Source organism: Patiria miniata, unplaced genomic scaffold (assembly GCF_015706575.1).
Source record: "Patiria miniata isolate m_02_andy unplaced genomic scaffold, ASM1570657v1 HiC_scaffold_20, whole genome shotgun sequence".
In the NCBI taxonomy this organism is placed as follows: domain Eukaryota; kingdom Metazoa; phylum Echinodermata; class Asteroidea; order Valvatida; family Asterinidae; genus Patiria; species Patiria miniata.
Window position 1 is genome coordinate 20,344,689 of NW_024037059.1, and position 19,307 is coordinate 20,363,995.

At 40.2% G+C, this 19,307-nt stretch overlaps 1 protein-coding gene across 1 annotated transcript in view; it reads left to right on the forward strand.

Annotated features, from left to right (window-relative positions):
• Positions 1–2,396: 2,396 nt before the first annotated feature.
• Positions 2,397–19,307, forward strand: part of LOC119728158 (vitellogenin-5-like) — a 36,337-nt gene continuing 19,426 nt past the window's right edge. The window contains exons 1-15 of the mRNA XM_038200237.1: positions 2,397–2,524; positions 4,521–4,544; positions 5,410–5,558; positions 6,781–6,936; positions 8,045–8,179; positions 9,760–9,801; positions 9,969–10,053; positions 11,599–11,819; positions 12,835–12,956; positions 13,965–14,157; positions 14,824–15,008; positions 15,250–15,415; positions 16,471–16,617; positions 17,519–17,740; positions 18,474–18,691. Coding sequence (XP_038056165.1) covers positions 2,482–2,524; positions 4,521–4,544; positions 5,410–5,558; positions 6,781–6,936; positions 8,045–8,179; positions 9,760–9,801; positions 9,969–10,053; positions 11,599–11,819; positions 12,835–12,956; positions 13,965–14,157; positions 14,824–15,008; positions 15,250–15,415; positions 16,471–16,617; positions 17,519–17,740; positions 18,474–18,691 — 2,108 coding nt within the window. The 5' untranslated portion in view covers positions 2,397–2,481. The remainder of the gene's footprint in view (positions 2,525–4,520; positions 4,545–5,409; positions 5,559–6,780; positions 6,937–8,044; positions 8,180–9,759; positions 9,802–9,968; positions 10,054–11,598; positions 11,820–12,834; positions 12,957–13,964; positions 14,158–14,823; positions 15,009–15,249; positions 15,416–16,470; positions 16,618–17,518; positions 17,741–18,473; positions 18,692–19,307) is intronic.

Consider the following 19,307-nt stretch of genomic DNA (forward strand, 5'->3'; position numbering starts at 1 on the left):
CAAAGTGGAGACAGGGCCCAAAAACCCTCTGAAATCATTCCAGTAGAAATGGTATCGATCCAAGGAAGTGACAATCATAGTGGGACCGTGCACTGGACTCGCACTCACGATCCGCGAGACCTCCAAAATAATGTGCATGTTTTCTCTATTGTCTTAAAAATGTATAGCCGTTGAGCTACAACTTGGTTATGCGTTAAAAGAAATAACATTTTTGTCATTTTAAATGGAAATTTAAATGCACAAAGAGCAAATTAACCTATGTACCTTTAAAGCCCGAATGACTGATCTGGGTTCTCGAAAAAACCCATGCTGCAGAAAGATTTATATAAGTGAACTTGAAAAACAGATGATGATGATTGATATATGCTGATGATGGTGAAATTGTAACGGTGGTGGTGCATGATGTGCATGATTTGTGATATTTTATATGAAACGTGATAATTGACGAAAACTTTGCGCTACCCCCTAACTGTACTTCAGTAAAATATACAGTTAGGCCTAAGGGGTTGTGCAAAGTTTTCGTCAATTATCACGATTCATATAATAAACAATATTTTTTCCTGGTGTTTGTAAGGTAACAAGTGGCAAGAGCGAGCTTCTACATGTCCCTTGGTAGTAAGTCGGTTGGTCTGTCTTTCTGTCTATCCGTCCCCGAAAATTGACACAAAGTATGGTGTTCCATATGCGCCATCGGCGTCGCATTTTTCGGCGTCACATTTTTCAAGCCCTGGCAGGGATCGTTTTGATCGATTTAATTTTCTGTAGGTCTGGCCGGGATAATTTGATCGGTTTCATGCTAGACCTCATACAACACGGCCAGAGATTATTGTGCACTCGCACTTGTTTTTATCGCTAAAAGTGCTGACTCGCGCGTACTTCCAGATACCCATATCTAAATGTGTGAAAGGGCGCTAATGGAATGTAAATGCAATTTTGTTATCATCTCCATTTATCTTTTTCAAATATTACTATACAGATTTGCCATTCAGAGTCACCATTGCAATATTGACTTTAATGCCGTATACACGTGATACAACAGGTGGAGAGGTGTGAGTTGTCCAGCACTTTTAAATACACACCACAAAGAGAGAAGTTCTAGTTAAAACAACACTTTACATTTTTTTTTATACTCGGTGATATATTATTTTGCTTGTCGTGCTCGTCATTCGACGCCAAATCTAGTTCGTTTGGGGATTGTATTGGAAAATCTGCCTGAGCTCACCTGCTTTTCCCCAAATTCAAAGTGAGGGACCGGGAGGGGGTGCCCAAAAAGGAGGCAAAGGGCCCCAAGCGGGTGGGATGAAGTGCCCTTCCCCCTTAGGCCTATATTAATACGCCACTGTGTAACCCCCCCCCCCCGATTTCGAGTAATTCTCCAGGCTCTCGATGGCCTGTGCCAGTGGCGTACCTAAAACCCGGTCCTCGGGCGAGGCTAGTGCGATCCCTGGCTCAACTTTAAATTATGTAGAACTAGAAGTGAAACAAAAGTTTCTGAATGAAACCGTAGGATGTATATAATGGTGCCTCTTCAGAAAACGAGAACGGCTACCCGGCCTGATATTCCTTCATCTATGAATATTGGGACCTCTCGATCTCCAGGCTTCACATCACATCACTGTATACCAGGTGAAATCGAAGCAGGAGCTTAAACGATGCCATTGCTATTTCTTGGAGAGGTTGAGATAAGATGTATTTTTGCTTCATTGCCCTACGTTTTGACCATCGATCGCTTGAGGGAAGGCCATTAAGGGGATCCACACAGCCACCTAAACCACCCAAGCCCCCCCCCCCTTCCCGATACAAGCCCCTGGGAAACTACCACCTTTCAAAATTCTTACGCAATCGTGAATTTGCTGATTTTTTTCCGCCAACAAATCAGTTTTATATTTGCATTGCGTCATTACTTCCATTAACCTTCAGCACCTGCCAGTTTTTGAGGAATCGCTCAAATTCAAGATCCCCCATCCAGTGTTGAATCGCAAACATTAATCAAGAGAAACTGGCTTTTCTTTTAGCTGTCAAATGGAAAATTTGCATACAATGGGGGCTTGGTGTTTTTTGCCCCCTAAAAACGTGACTGATATTTTCAGCTGGTTCAATCTATAACTCTGTTATTAGCCAAACTTCGCGAGAGTTTGTTTACTAAACTTTGATCCGTGCTCACTCAAAAGATATGATCATAAAATTATATGGGGTGATTATTATTGCGAGTGGACAAGCAACGCGCAGGCGCTTTGGAGTTGTTTACCCGCATGAAAGCCTTCACGCACGCGACCCCGATATTTTATTCGTCAATTGTTTAGACTCGGCAGCCAATCGCTGACCATGTTTTAATGCTGATTTGCATACAGTAGTGGCCTGGTCTATTGTTGGGGCGAGTATATAAGTTTGGTACTTTCCAAGTTTTCGGCATACCAAATCTGCCTCTGAATTGCTACTTATCTGAGTCTTTCCCAAGTTTTGCTTTACTTTGACGCAATCATGAGGCAACTGTTGTTGCTGTTGGTTGGAGTCGCTTTTGCGCGTAAGTATACTGTATTCATTTTAGAAGCGGATATCGGCAATATTATATTTTCTTTAAATTTTTGATGTATACGTTTGTAGTAGCATAAAAATTAACAAATAATTAAGAATGATACATATTTGCAGATGAACACTCTTCTTTGAACACTCTTCTTTGAACACTCTTCTTTCAGAAGCTTTTACTGTTCTGTATAGTGTGTGCTCTTGAATATTTAATTTTAGTTAAGACAAAATTTCAGCTTGGTTGCAACAGCAGACTCTCTCACAAATGCAACCAAGCTGAAATGTTGTCCTAAATAAAGTTAATGTATATGTTTGTATCGCTTGGATATGCATGATCAAACATTTTGTGCTTTCATTGTTAATGAATTTAAATAGCAAAGAACAGGCTAAGCTATACCTGCAACGATGTTGGAGTGTTATAATTAGCACCCCATTTCTTCCACTAAAAATGTTTGTGAATTTGCCAGCCCATTATTTTATAAGATTTGATCTTCATGTATTATGGCATGTATGCTGCGAATCTGAAGGGGAACAAAAAGATTTCATATAGGTGAAAAGATATTATCCTAGAAGTGTCAGTCTTCGAAAAAAAATAATAATAATTACGAAACTCACAACGAATGAAAAATTGACGTTTGAAATTATGGTTTTCAATGTTTTAATAGACTAGAAGATTTAAGATTAGATATCCTAAACAAATATTAATCTAATGTGCAGCAACACATTATGTGGTTGCCATTTATACTTTATGTAACGGTATTTTATGCAATATTTCAGCCGTGCAAGTAGGCCTACTTACGCCACGAAACTTTTTTCTTCAAATAAAGAAGACTACACAGAAAACACTTCATTTGCATACAAAGGGTTTCGCAAACTTCTTTTCGTAGTTCATGAAGGGGTGCGTTGCAAAACTAAAACCAAATATCGGACAGTCACCCTAATTATCAATTATTTATCTTTAAACTTCGGCCCCCTCTGTCGTACCATGTCGTCCTTGAAATGCTTGATATTTGTTCTCGAAACTCTTGTATTTACCAAAGATTGTGGTGACTTGGGACGACCCCGATCAAAGCAAACAAATACTGTCATTAAGAGCGCTCGGCAAAAAGTAGTCTTATGATCAGATATTCACGTGTGTGCGCACAGAGCCACGGTCGAACGTCTGATCCTAACCTGCACAATTACGCGCCAGCCAATCGGAGTCGACTTTTGAAACACTGACGTCATTTCGATCAGAAATGTGGACTAAGCTGTTGATTGGTCAATTTGGATGCCATGCTTTTGTAAAAAAAAAAAAAAAAAAAAAAAAAAAAAAAAGGGTTACGAAAGACCCGAAAAAGAAGGTGCCCGCTGAATGGTCAGAATCTCGAGGTCAAGACGCAGTCTTGTTTTGCATAATTAATCGCCGAATCTGCTCGCATATCATAGACCCTTGCTGTGCAAGATGATATTCCATATACAAAGCTGATCAAAGAGGCAAATATTTTCCCGTTACCTAAAGTCTCAATTAAAAGGGGCGGGGCTTCCTCTCCGAGTAACTGACATGGTAGGCCGTTGCCATTATTTTTTTCCAATTTGAGGTTACCTCCTGCCCTGTAGGCATATTTGTAGTTTTCCCTGAAATTTATCAAATATATCGCAGTTAGCTCTTGCCGAGCAAGGATTATTTCATTGTGTTAAAGTGTCTTGCCTAAGAACACAAGCCGTCATGCACCTGGCTAGCGACAAGCTTGCCGGTTGGACTATTGTATTATACTTGATAAGCATTCGTGGAAACAACTTAATCCAAGATGATAACAATCGTTTGGTAACAGGTTTGCAAAGTCTCTGTAAACAGAAAGAATAATCCCAAACAAATACAAATATGAGGGCTGGGCTATGTCTGGGGGCGGCTATTTGAAGACCGACCGACGCGATTCGTATAATGATCAGGTAATATTATTTGACTTTTGAATTAACTTTTCCCCTTTTTATGTTTTTTTTCTTCAACTCAGATGCCGCTGTTCCTACCCAGGAAGGTAAGTGATGTTTACATTATTCACTTGACAAAACAATCTTTATAATGGGGAAGCTTTGAATTGGGGCCAAGGTCTTGTTAATATAATGCCCCATGAGGGCGCTATGCACGTCTTATGGATAGTCGGATGCTTATGCTATTCCCAGATGATAAATATACGATGGCTATACTGGGAACCAAACACGTCGAAACAAGTCGTCTGCTTCCGAATTCTGGACAGACACATACACACATCAGTCTTGCAAAGCTCAAAATTGGGCCAAACTTTCTCACCGTCTGGGTCGATGAAAAGAAAGGAAACAAAGGTTGGATCTTCAGTATTTCTCCTGGTACGTTTGACGTTTTCTTCGACATGATGCACTCCGTGGACTAACGTTAAACTCCGTGCCAAATCACTAATTTTTCTCTTCATTGACCTATCACTAGAATCAGCCATCAGAGTATTTAACTGAGAAAACACTAAGAAATTTTCAGACCAGTCTCATAGGGTTTGTGCACAGGGTGACAAGTGATGGCCAGATATGGAAATCATTCCGCTTTATGTGTTTGGAATCATCGGGTAGTTCGCTAAGAATACATGTTGAATATCATTATCACTAATCAGCTAGGCTTAATTGTGTGGGAAGAGAGCACAGAGTTTTGATTTACACGTATGAACGGAACTTACTACACGATTAGGCCCTACCATTTTGAAGGGTTAAAGTTACATTTAGCTTGTAAAGTTGTATGTAAGTTGGAGGCCTTCTACTTTTACTAATGTTTAATTACATTGGTGGCAAACATTGGGACTTGTACAAACTACAAACTTTTCATATCATTTTCTATGAATTTTCACTATTGTTCTGTTATTTTTATTGTTTTCTTAGGGTACTTTGCGGCTGGGCGTGAGTACTTGTACCGGTATGAAGGTCAGGTACTCAGCGGGATCCCGGGGGTCAGTAAAGAAGTGGCAGGCATCAAGATTGTTGCCGACACGCGCATCCAGATGAGGGATGACAACAAATGTCTACTGGAGGTAAAGTACTTTTAAGGCCAAAAAAAAATAATAATTCGGTCTCTGGTCAGCGTGCGCGTCGATTTTAATCATGCGCGTCAATCTTTTTTTTTCCAAAATGTTCCGTGGTAGCTCCAACAGCGCCCTCTATTGCCGCACCTCCTCAATTGTTTTTACCAAAGAGCACCAAGGAATGGGAAATTGCACCAAGGCAAATGATCGGGAGCACCAAGGCAAATTATGGAGGACACCAATGTACACGAGGACACCAAGTAGCAAAATAGTACCCCACCTTGTCTGTACAATCCAAGCTTGAAGAAAAAAAAAGAAGAAGCCAAATAAAAAAAAAAAAAGCCGCGTCAATTCCGGAACTTTGGTCTTACCAGAGACCGAATATTTTTTTTTTTTGGCCTAAGTTTTATTTTTTTTCATGGATGGTTTTCTACTATTCGCTCCTTTTCATGGGAACCCCCACCATTCACTCCCATCCCAACCACCTACCCTAAAAAAAAAAGAACAAAACAGAAAAAAGGAAAGAATTTTGTAAACCTGATGCTGCTTTTTTCATCATATATCATCTCAATGAAGGTCAGCAGTTGCAAAAATTATGATAAGATATGAATCTGGGACTGAGAAACATTTCCAATTTTGTTAAGATATACTTAAAATTTTCTTTACTCTCCATAGACTTTGTACACAACTGCTGCAGTAGTGTCAGGTTGCAACATTCTTTCCAGAAAAAAACTAAAAACATTAAGCAGAAGACAATAAAGCAAACAACATACCCCCAAACCCCACACAAACAAACAAACACGCCAACAAAAACTAAAAAAAAAAAAAAATCCTGCCCCCCCTAAAAAAAAAACATGGCACCCAAAATCCAACATACACAAACAAAAATTATAAAAACAAAAATAAACAGAGTGAAAATGTGAAAAACAAATGCTCTTGAATACCAAAAGCTTGCCAGTGTTTCAATATGTTACTGTGAAAAGGTCATGGTTTAAAATTCTCTGATGAAGGAAAAATACCATTTCCCATTTCATATCTTTCATCAAATATTTACAGAAAAAAACACAGTACTATGTGTATGTTTAAGGTTGGTCCAAAAAATAAAGATTTGTAAGATTGTAAGATATGCCCCTTCCCTGAACTAAACCAACGCCTCTTCTATCCTGTGCAGAATTTTGTGTTGTTTTTCAATCAATCAACATCCAACCATTATTTTTGACCATTCCTGCAGTTGGAGGAAGTGGAATTGTCCAAGCTTCAGACAGAGACAGAGAACCCGGCCAAGCAGCAGAGCCAGGACAAACTCCAGCGTCTGCAGCCAGAGATTGAACAACCCATCCTGCACCAGCTGGTCAAAACCATTGAGTTCAGATACGTGGATGGAAAGGTGGGTCAAATCAACACAGTCCAGGGCTCCAGGCCCGTTCCCTGATCCGAGTCTTGGGGGTTCGTCAAACCCCCAAGTCGAACTTTTTATATGCGAGTGCGGAGCCTTACGGCGTGGGGTCCTGGGCTCACTAAAGAACCCAGGAAATTTTTGGATTTTAGGTGTTCTGTGGTACAGTCTGAGGCATTTCTTGGCCACTTTCACCTGATTTTTTGAGAAAAAGTTTATCACTTTGTTAAATTTCTGAGCGTAATTCGTCACCGAGCGGGGGCCCCCAAATCCCCCAGCGTACAGGCCTGACAGTTGGTATAGTGAACTGAACGGGATAGCTTGGTACTGCATACTGTAAGAATTGCCACTAAATAGTAGAAAATGTCATATACATTGTACATGTACATTGATAGCAACGTGGGTAGATTGAAGCTCAAAGCCGAAGAGTCGAACCAGTGGAAAGGGCCAAATGTCAGGACTGCTTATGACAAGCAAGTAATCACTGCTAACAGTTTCAAAAAGTTCTATAGAGGAAAAAAAGAAGAACATTTTTCACAGAAAATCAAAGCGAAGATTTACACTTGGCTTGTGTGCATGCAAATAGTCCGGCAAGCACAGAATTTCTGCCTTAACATTGTACATTTCTGTGTTAATTTGTTGCTGTATTGCAAATGAAAGAATCTGGAAAATTCCACAAAAGTAAGTTTCTTCTTCTGAAAAAAAACCCCCACCCTACTAAGCCCTTAGGCAGGTGTTGTTCAGAACAGAACTAATAAGACTTCTGGCCAGACATTTATGTTGTTAAAGGTTTTGTTAATACAGTCTGTTCATTTTGTTGGTCTCAAGATTTTGGGGTTATATTCAGTCCCACTAAATATTTTAACTCAAAAAAAAAAAAAATGTAATCTAAGTTTTGTTCCGAATACAATACTGAATTCTTTAAAAGTTAGGTTTCTCACATTCTGGCATCTGAAGGAACCAGTCTTGGCCTCTATCTATCGAGAAGGTTTTTATTTTTGTATTTTCAAATCTCTAAATTTGATTGTGAAATTTTTATAGAATAAGTGACTTTTGTTTTAAAAACTAATAATGACATTTGTGTTATACGAAATGTTAGGTCTCCCACATTGTGACATCTCAAGATGAGCCGGTGTGGTCTGCTAACGTCAAGAAGGCAATCTTGGAACTGATGCTGGTCAACATCCGCGGCACTGATGACTTGAATGAACCAGACTCACAGAGCACACAGCCTGTAAGTAGCTTTCGATTATTGATCGATTTGTTAGATCATTGATTGATAATCGAATTTAATTGATTGATAACCATTGTTGATTGTCAAATTGGGTGAATTGGTAATCGATCAAACCGTTATCATAGAGCACTTAGCCTGTGAAAAGCTACCTAGACTTATTTTTATAGACTGATTGATAGATTGATTTGTTTATCAATCAGCAATCAAATCAATTGATAAATCTGATCAATAGACTGATAGATTTGATCAAGAGATTGACTGATGGATTGATTGAGAGATTGATCAATCTGTTGACTGAATAATTGATAAATGGTTCCAAAGACTGATAGATTGATTGATAGATTAATTGGTTTGTCAATCAGCAAGCGAATCAATAGATCAATTTGATCAATAGACTGATAGATTTGATCAAGAGATTGACTGATGGATCGATTGAGAGATTGATCAATCTATTGACTGATCAATTGATAAATTGATCCAAAGACTGACCGATTGGTTGATCGATTGATTGGTTTGTCAATGAGCATTCAATGAATCAATTAATAAATTGATCAATAGACTGATAGATTGATCAAGAGATTGACTGATAGATTGACTGATGGATCGATTGAGAGATTGACTGATAGATCGATTGAAAGATTGATCAATCTAGTGACTGATCTATTGATAAATTGCTCCGAAGGAGCACGCAGCCTGTAAGTAACTTCAGATTATTGATCAGTTTATTGGATTTATTGATTGTTAACTTATTTAAATTGATTGATAACCATTGTTAATTGTCAAATTAGGTGAATTGGTAATCGATCAAACCGTTATCGTAGAGCACTGATGAGCCTGTGAGAAAAGCTACCTAGACTTATTTTGATAGACTGATTGATAGATCAATAGGATTGTCAATCAGCAATTGAATCAATTGATAAATTTGATCAATAGACTGACAGATTGATCCAGAGATTGACTGATGTATCGATTGAGAGATTGATCAATCTATTGACTGATCTATTGATAAATTGATCCAAAGGCTGATAGATTGATTGATCGATTGATTGGTTTGTCAATCAGCATTTGATGAATCAATTAATAAATTGATCAATAGACTGATAGATTGATCAAGATATTGACTGATAGATCAATTGAGAGATTGATCAATCTATTGACTGAATAATTGATAAATGGTTCCAAAGACTGATAGATTGGTTGATAGATCAATTGGTTTGTCAATCAGCATTCGGTGAATCAATTAATAAATTGATCAATAGACTGATAGATCGATCAAGAGATTGACTGATAGATCGATTGAGAGATTGACTGATAGATCGATTGAGAGATTGATCAATCTATTAACTGATCAATTGATAAATTGATCCAAAGATTGACAGATTGGTTGATTGATTGATTGGTTTGTCAATCAGCATTCGATGAATCACTTAATAAATTGAATCAATAGGCCGATTGGTTGATAGATCAATTGTGCAATAAATCTATCAATATGAAGGAACAAAGTGTTTAATTTATAAAAGCACATTTGGTTTGTCTAATAATTTGAAAACTGTTTCATTTATCTTTTGTTTTCATTACAGAGCAACATTATTCGCCAGAAGGAACACTACCGTGTGATGGAGGTGAGTTGAAACTAAACAAGGCTGCATGATTGACTAAATATTGGACAACAATATGCGAAAAATTGAATGTGAAGTTGAAACGGGGTTGCTTGAAGGCAAACGCTTTAACTCCAGTACCAGAAGTCTGCATAACAATTGCCTAATTAGTTTGCTTGTTTGGTTTTCAGAGAGGCATCGCTGGTAACTGCGAGTCGGTTTACAACGTCAAGGTTTCTAAGCCCGTGTCCAACATCATCGACAAACAAGTGCAGCGTAAGTCACCAAACAGCATCCAGACTGCAACCGGTCTTAAACATAGGCCACGTTCGGGCAAGGACCGTTAGTCGACTAGTGGTTGATTTGTGACGTACCTTACGCCTGCGCACTGATAGCAACGTGCGAACGTCTCTAGTCAAACGCTGGTCAAAATGCCATCGCAAAACTTTTGGATTCTGGCTCCCAGCTGTACGTTATGAATGTGCGGGGCTATTGGTTATCAGGGATGCAACCAGCCCCAGTAGGTTGGTTCCAAATAGTCGACTAGCGTAGTCAACCACTGTCGACTAGACAGAGTTCGAGCTAACTTTAGTCAAACTATGGTCAACCAATGGTCAACAATAGTTCTTGTGCGAACTTGCCCTTAGTGTTTAATATCGACCAAGCACATATTTGTTCCTATTCATAAATACCTTTTCGGTCAAAAAATCAAAACTTTTCGGTCCAAAAGTCAAAACAAGTCAAAAATTATAAATTTTCAATGATTTTGATCAACAAAACACCCCTCTAGCTATACAATGGTAAGGCCCTCTGGTAAACAACTCCTTATATGGAGCGCGTACTGCATGATGTGGCACACAACGCAGATGTACCGGTGTAGTGTGAATTTAGGACAATGAAATACTGACTCACTGGTAGTATTGCACATACCTACGTGAGGATTGTGAACGTTCAACCAATAAAACGGTGCTGGCACTGGATTTCATAGGAGTCAAAAGTTCATGTGACACTGGACAAAGTTGTTAAGACCAGCCAGCAATGTCTTTATCATTCATTTAAAACCGGCCACATGACGGGCTCTCGACCAATAGGAATGGGTAAACTGTCTTAGGTATTTATGAATTGTATTTAAACTGAGGAGCAAAAGCCCCACCCCTGGCCCTCAAACCTATAACACTGGTGATTGAATTGTGAGTGTCAGCCTGCACTCATGTAATTAAACACATTTAATTTGCAAGTCTGATTTTCTGACTTATTCCACTTAAAGGGAAGATACAACATTTGCAAACATCACAAAACGAAATGATCAAATTATCATGAAATACCTTACTGGATTGTTAGGGACTGACAGTCTAAAGCATCCTGTGAAATCATGGCTCCTGGTGTGCTATCATTCTCAAGAAAAATTGTATTTTTCCAACGCTGGTCGGCCGACCAGCGTTGGAAAAAAACTGGCTTTTTTCAAAACCTGCTTCTAATTTTTCATAATTAGTTATTCATTGTTTTCTTTGCAATTGATTGCACACCTTAGAAGGGGTACAAGCCTGCTAGACTGATTCTCTGACTTTACAATTCCCAAAAGTCTATAAATTGCTCCGTTTCATCTTAAGTGGGGTCGGGGAACCAGACTACAAGAACAGGATTGGTTTTCTTGGTTTTTCCAACATCTACAAGCCCAAAACGTGAAACAAGCCATTTTAACAATATTGCTATAACATACTAATCCTCCAAACCCATTTATTTCTGAAAATTGCAGCAAAAGCAAATGTTGTACATTCCCTTTAACCTTTTTAAAAAACTATTCAATTCTTGTGTAAACAGCCAAGCGCTTTGTCCTGAACATCACCAAGACCCGTGACCTCATTGAGTGCCAACAGCGCACCCAGCGCTCCAAGCTTTCCATCCTGGCTGGCAAGAAGTGCGAGCGGTGCCAGAAGGAGCAGCAGGAGGATACCCAGCAGCCTCTGACAAATGAACCGATCCCAGAGCCCTTCAGCCAGCCCACTGAGAAGAAGGAGGATCTGATGAAATGCCTCAGCCAGGTACGGGGCTTATTTATATAGGTTTTTCCGGCTATTTTAAAACGTTTATCATTCGAATTCACCATTTCTAATATTTAAATTCGTGGATCAACATCGATTTGGTGCACGTCCAATGTTTAATATCATCTTTTGTCAGACAATTTCAAACTTAGTCCAAACAGATTCAAAAAATGAGCACATGTTTTTGACCCGGTGTATTCGATTTCATCTCGTCAACGCCGAATCGTGTTATTCAGGAATGAAATTCGTCTATTTGATTTATATAAGACGAATTTGATCTCCGAATGCTGCCATTCCGCAATAGCTTAGACGAATTTGATCTGCAATGACGAATATTCTCGACCGATGACTAAAAAGGGTGACCAAACTTTAAAATTGAATGGTAAATGACTAAATTGGTTTTCTTAAAAGCATGTGCAATTTTTTTTTGGACGAAGTTGAATGTTAGAGTTAGTGAATCGGAATAAAAAATGTTTTAAAATAGGCGGGAAAACCCATATTATTATTAAGTTCTAGCCTAGTTATAGCCCTCCTTCTCAGTGTGCTAAATTCAACGAACTCATCCCATCAGTCAAAATCAATTGAGTTACTTTTTTTTTAACAGTTGAGTACTCCCTGCCTAGATAAAGCAGGATTGACTGGCTGTGACTGTTTAGGTAACTTGATGTAGCTATGCTTTGATTGTAGGAGATCGATAAGCCGGCTGTACCTACAAGTTACTTGCTTTTGTCTGTTGATGGAATGGGACTAGATCACAGTGCCTTCAAGAAATATGATCTGGCTGTTAATGATTAGTCTTATTGGTATGGAGGGGGGGGGAAGTGGATTGAATTTTTGACTGTCTGTGACTGATCAAACAGTAGGAGGGCTAGCTAGAAAACCTACTTTTGTTTCGGTTTTGTAATGTACTTGAAATTGACAAAAACACAAGTTGTTATGTTTTTAGTCAAATAACCCAAAATAGACCTCTTTGTTGACAACCATTTCTAAGACAATTCTGAATGTGCTCTTGTAGGTGCGTTACAGCATCAGTCTGAAGGACCACACCAAGTTTATGATCGACGCCGTGGTGGCCGAGGGCAAACACATCTTCCAGCCGTTTGGACAGAAGGGTGGACGGGCGGTCACATTCGTCAAGTATGCTATTGATTAAAGCTAGATCGTTTGCAGTTACTCGGAAAAATACCAACAAATTAATGACAGAAACCTCCCTAAACTTGAAGATAGGACTGTTAAAAATTAAAAATCCCCAATGAATGATATTTTTAAATTCTGCATTAAGATTGCAGCAACCGAACTGGTGTTTTTTTAAAAAAAATTTATTAAAAGCATTGAGTGTCTTTGTTTATTCATGTTGTACATAATTATTCCCCCTGCGCAGGCAACGTACTAAAAAGAGTAGTCCGTTTTGCTTCATTTTTAAACTACTACAATATTTGTTGGTCAAAAAAATTAATATTTCAAAAGTTCGTCTTTAAGATATAGCCGTATAAAGTGGTGAGAGCCCCTTTAACCAGAGTTGAAATATTGACCCCGGAAATCATAGCCAAACCCCAGCCCCTCTGACAAGAACCACATGTTTGTTAATAAATGAAATCCTTATCTTGCGTCTAGCCAGCCTGGCTGTTTGCAGTCTTAGGACCACTGTACAACTTACACTTATAAATCATAACCTGATGTTCCATTACACGAGTATTTGTATGAGTTCTCATATGGGTGGCATGGGTGGCTTGTGCGTAAAGCGCTCGCCTCTCACCAAGGTGTCCACGGTTCGAATCCTGGCCGCGGATCGCATGTGAGTAGAGTTGTGCCTTGGTTCTCTCCTGTGCCACGTGGGTTTTCTCCGGCCCCTCCGGTTTTCCTCCCTCCGGAAAAATCAAACACTTTCGATCTCAGGCTGTGCTCCGTGGTCATATATGGGTCGATGTGGCCGGTAGCCATAGGCGCCTTTACGTGCCAGCGGCCCGACCACGTTGTAGCCACGTCCTTCGCAATTCAGCATACCAGCTGCGAGTAAGGATGATTAGCCTCCCAAATTATTATTATTATTATTATTATTGAAGGGTATAGACCCCAACGCTAGGTGCAACTAAACACTTGTAACGTTGTGACAACTGACAAGTATTCTGTTTTTTACCTGTGCAGCCAAACCTTCATCCTGAAGAACACACGCGAGACACCCGAGGACCAACTCATCCCCGACGTGACGAACCCCAAGCAACAGCCCGAGGACCTTCGCTTCGTCTTCCAGGATTGGACCAAGCACCAGCACGACGCTGAGGAGGACCGTGAGCTGACGGCCGAAGACGGACCCCACATGAGCCAGATCCGCCATAAGGTATCGTTTTTTCCCCTCAAAAGTTCAAATCAATGTCAAAAGTTGCAGGAAATATGCAATAGATCCTCTCACATTTTTAATGAGGTTATGCCAGTGATAGCTTTGTCATTATTCATTTACATGGGTCTTGATCCTGGATTGAAGTCAAAATACAGTACTTCACAGTATTTCAAGGATTCTTGAAAATTAAAAAAAAAACATTATTTGCAGAAGTTTCTCTGGAGGTAGTTAGGGTTAAAACCCAACAATGTCAAGTATCTAAGTCCAGCATCACTCTTTTGGGGAAAATTCTTATAAATAAAAAATTTCAAAGGCAAATTTAGAGTGTGATGGCGTTCCCTTCAACTTAATGCTTGAAAACCCATCTACAACAACAAAGATACATTTTATAATTTATAAGGAATTGTATCAGGAGATGTTCTGAGAGAGTTTGCGATATCCAGGCAGATTTCTAACAATTGCTCACCATTTAAACCGGGGATGATAGTTACAAGGACCAGGTAGAAACTGACGCTGAATGACACAAATCTGGCCATAAAAATATTTCCAAAAACTCCAACAATGATATTGAAAAATGAAACAACCCCTACCCCCCCCCAACAAAAACATAACATATCAACCAGTCTTTCCCAATCATATGTACAAAATATTGTTATGTGGTTTCAGGTGAAGCTGTTCCTTCAGACGATCTACGACAGTATCCATGACGACCGCATCACCGAGGACGCCCCCAAGCGTTTCATCCTCTTGGTCAAGACGCTGAACAAGTTCAGCCCCCTGGAGCTCACCCACATCTATGACAGACTCGGCAAGAAGTTTGCCAGCGACACGGAGGATGTCAAGGAAAAGAAGTAGGCCATTCCTTGAGATACTTCTCATGTATTGCTGTCCATTGCAGCCCTTTCCTCTTATAAGATGTTCTCATGTTGGCTCCTTGCGTAATCGTTTAAGGGGCGCTGTGCTGATCAATCATCAAGTTTTCAGGTTCAAAATTGGTTGCCTCTACTATGTCCAATACACATGCGTAAACCATGTATGTCAATAGTGTGGACATTCCTTGCGTCACTGTGAATTTCTAATTTTGTTTGGCAGGCAAATTCTGCTGGATGCGCTCATCCAGGTGGAGAACGACAAGTCCGTGGAGATTCTGATCGACCAGATTGGCAAGAGGAATCTCATCAAAGAGGAAGCCAGTCAGATCCTGAGCACCATCGCCTTGATCAATGAGCCCACGGAAGACATGCTGGATAATATCCTGGTAAGTCATCTCAAATCAACTGTTAATCATTTAAAGTCTGGGGCCAAACTTTAAGCACTGCTCAGGGTGAGGTGGCTTGCCCAAGGACACAGTAAGTGGACAGCAGCTGGATTTGAACCCTGACCCTCTGATCATGTGTCACGAACCCTAAAGCCTGCCTCAGGTCGACCTTGCGACGACATAGATCAGTCGGCGACTGACTTTTCAGGATCAAGCTGTGCCTGAGCTACGACCGTCGGGAACATTTCAGTTGCCGATTTTTTGCGACCTGAGTATAACTGCGACGATGTTAAGACGATCGGAATTAGTCGGCACTAAAAAAGATCAACAGTTGCAAGAGTAGAAAAATGTCAACTTCTATGACGACGTTATGATCCTGTGCGCATCAAGATCATCCTTTTCAATTGTTTAGCCAATCAGCACACTACACTGGCGCTCTGCGCGTTCTGCGCAACATCACGCAGTACCACCACGCGTGCGCATTAATCACCATATAAGGGGATTGTTTACCTACTCGCGAGAAGATATTCCATACATAGCTAGAGGGATGTTTAAAAAAAATGAAGTAAAACTGTTCAACAAAATCAAATGTATAATTTTTTACTTGTGTCGACTTTTTGACTCAGAGGTATTTGCGAATGGGAATACCGCAAGTACATTTAAGACCGTATCAGGGGAATGCGCGCTGATAACGGCTCGAGCCGAACCGGCCAAACACATATTTACTCCCTCATTGGTAAAGAAGTCACGTGACTGTCTATGCCGTGGAATCGTGGTGGATAGTTGCATCGAGGGTGACATGAGCATGGTTGCGATTATTTTACGTCGGGATATAAATGCCGCTTTTTCAAGAGAATCATACGATTTCTCAGTTTTGTGACCTGAGCATTATTTTTCTGCTTGATACCGACAGTTCCGTCGTGGCGCAAGCAATCGTGGGTCGACCTGAGGCCTGTTTAACTACTAGGCCACTCTCTCCCTATATTCCATTGAATACAGAGCCCCCCCCCCCCTATTCCATTTTCAATCTTGGTCTCTGTGTGTGTCTCTCTCAGCGTCTGTGCAAGGGCCCCGTCCTCAACGGCATTAATGCTGACAAGCAAGTCAGGAAGACCTGCTGGCTGAGCTTTGGCTCCCTGGTCCACAAGGCCTGCAAAATCAACCAGATCTGCTCCGAAGTCAAGAAGCAGGAATATTCACTGGTAAGAGCTGGTTCTTCTACCGCAAACATGAATACTCAAAGTTATGTAAATTTTCTTGAATTCAAGAAGTACTTTCATTGCTTTTTGAACAATTCGGGTGATTCACAATGCAGTGCGCCACCAAGAGTTTAATGCCACCGAGAGTTCAATTTTCCCAGTGCATTGTGGGAGATGGTCGTCAAATTCGCAGGGCAGGACATTTGAAATTGTTCGTTTTTCCGGTCAGCAGTTTCGTAAGCGTATGATTCGAGGATCTGTTTGCCTTTTCTTTTCTTGTTATCAATGTTGTGTTTTTTTTTGTACGGTCAGAACGTATATACCCTAATCTATAACGAATTAGCTCCAGTTGTCTACTGACATTCATTCAAATGGGCAATGTTTTGTCGACCGTAAACTTTGAAAATGGGCTCTCCATGGCAAACTCTTGGTGGCGCACTGCATTGTGAATCACCCGAATTGTCTCGTTATTAATTTTTACCTTCCAGTATTTTATTTGTGACAGAATAACTATTTTCCTTCGATTTTAGGCGTCTGTTATTTTTTTGCAAAATATTTGTATTGCAAGAAAAATAATATTTTGACAACTCTAGTTTTCGGGTTGAAACTGAAAGTAAAAATAGCACAAAACGGTTCACATTCAAGGAGCTTCTTATTACTTAGCCTTCAAGTAGGGAACTAGTGATGGGGGAACTTTAGACAGAAACCGGCAGAAATTGAGAAGAAATGAAATATTTTGATGCATCACAGATGATTAGCTTAACTTGCTTATGAAGAAAGAAAACTTATATATGATCCTTCTTTAAAAAAAATTGTTTATAGGATCAGAGTACAAACTGAAAATGGAAGATAGTTTGATTCCCGTTACTGATCTGAATTAAGCCTTTTTGTATTTCATCAACAGAACCTGCTGGCTGGTATCGACCCATCACGCACCCCAGAGGACCAGCGCATGTGCCTCAAGGCCATCGGCAACGCTGGCCTGATCCTGAAGCAGACGACAGACGCCGAGACCGACTCCATCGACAGGATCGCTGAGATCATCAAGTCAAAGACCGTGGATGTTGATCTGCGCGTGCAGGGCATCTACTCGCTACGCCGCCTGGCCAAGAATGAGCCACAGAGGGTGAGTAGAGTTACCACCCTCTTCCTTCATTTGCATAACTCCTCCCCCTCCACACATAAGCCCTCCACATTTGCATAACTCCTCCTTCCTGGTTAGGTGTTTGTATTCAGGAAATCAGTGGGCTTTCACTCTAATTCGCGTTATTAAGGTTTGGAACCAAACTACACCGTGGGTTGCATTCCTCTATTTTGTTTCATGCACATTTAAATCTCGAAAAACATCTTTCAACAATGAACAAGTTGTCTTTATTCGATTGTCTCAATGTAAACTGCTGCATTGTTAATCAGTTGCAGAGGGAAGCGGAGAGTCATTGATAAACATTCTTAACCAGATAACGCCGGGATTATTTTGACAAGAACATAAAAGAGTCATATCTACCAATTTTAGTCAGCGTTTAGGTGCTTGTTCTTACCTTTTGTTCCCTCTTTAATTATTGCAACATCTTCCATTTTGAGAACACTTTTAGTTTAGAGTTCATTTCTTTGATGAGCTCTTTTACTAATGGTTCCACTTAGTTTGGGATCATGTCTTGCATTCTGAAAACATTCTTAGTTCTGAGTAAAGTTCTCAATTGTTCTCATTTGAATACTGGTCAAATACGGCATTTTGATGACAGTATTCTTATTTCTTAGCTACTTCACATAAGGATCCCTCGTGGATGAGATTTCCTTCCCATTTTGAGAGCATTTTTAGTTCTAAGCTTTATCCCTGCCTTGTCATTTCAATGCCCCAGGTTGTGCCCCTCTTGATGCCCTTCGTCAAGAACATGGAGGAGGACCCCCAGGTCCGCGTCGCCGCCTACGTCATCATCATGGACGCGGAGCCCAAGGCTGACGTGGTCCTGTCCATCGTGAATGACCTCAAGCAAGACAAGTCCAAGCAAGTGGCCAGCTTTGTCTACAGTCACCTGGAGGGGCTGGTCTCCAACTACCAATACTGCAAGAAGAACCTGTAAGTTATTTCATTTTATTTTAAGGTGTTGTTCAATTATTCTTGTTCCTTAGTTGATTACTCGTTGTGTGTTATCTACTTTAGGGATCTTCTCAGTATGTACTGCTACTTTCAGCAATATAAAAGAAAGTGTTTATATGAATGAACATGCAAAATTGTTTGGGGCATTCCCTAAACCATGGCATTGTCCCAGCTTTGGTTTCATATACCTGTCTCCAGAAACCATTAATGGTCACAACTTTGGCCTCATGTATCGAGTCTAATGTGTGTCACAGAGAACATGGTTTAATATTGTGCAAGATTCCCAAACTTAGGAGACTGAAATCTGTTTAACCTGTCCAGTTCGTTAGTAAAAACGTCGCACACGCACGCACCACTGATTACAAGCGCCCATTCGCTAAACACTCAAGTTGCATTAACTTCCGGTTTTATTCGTGCTATGCTACACCATGTGAAGTAGGCATGGTTACGTTGAGATGACGTCACACTAACGAACCGGATAGCACAGGTGCCATAATGTATTACATTGTATTTATTAAGTAAGATTTGATAAAATTGTTTTTATTCCCCGATTAATCCCTAAAGTCATGTAGAACTGGGGCAGTTTTGGGTGGTA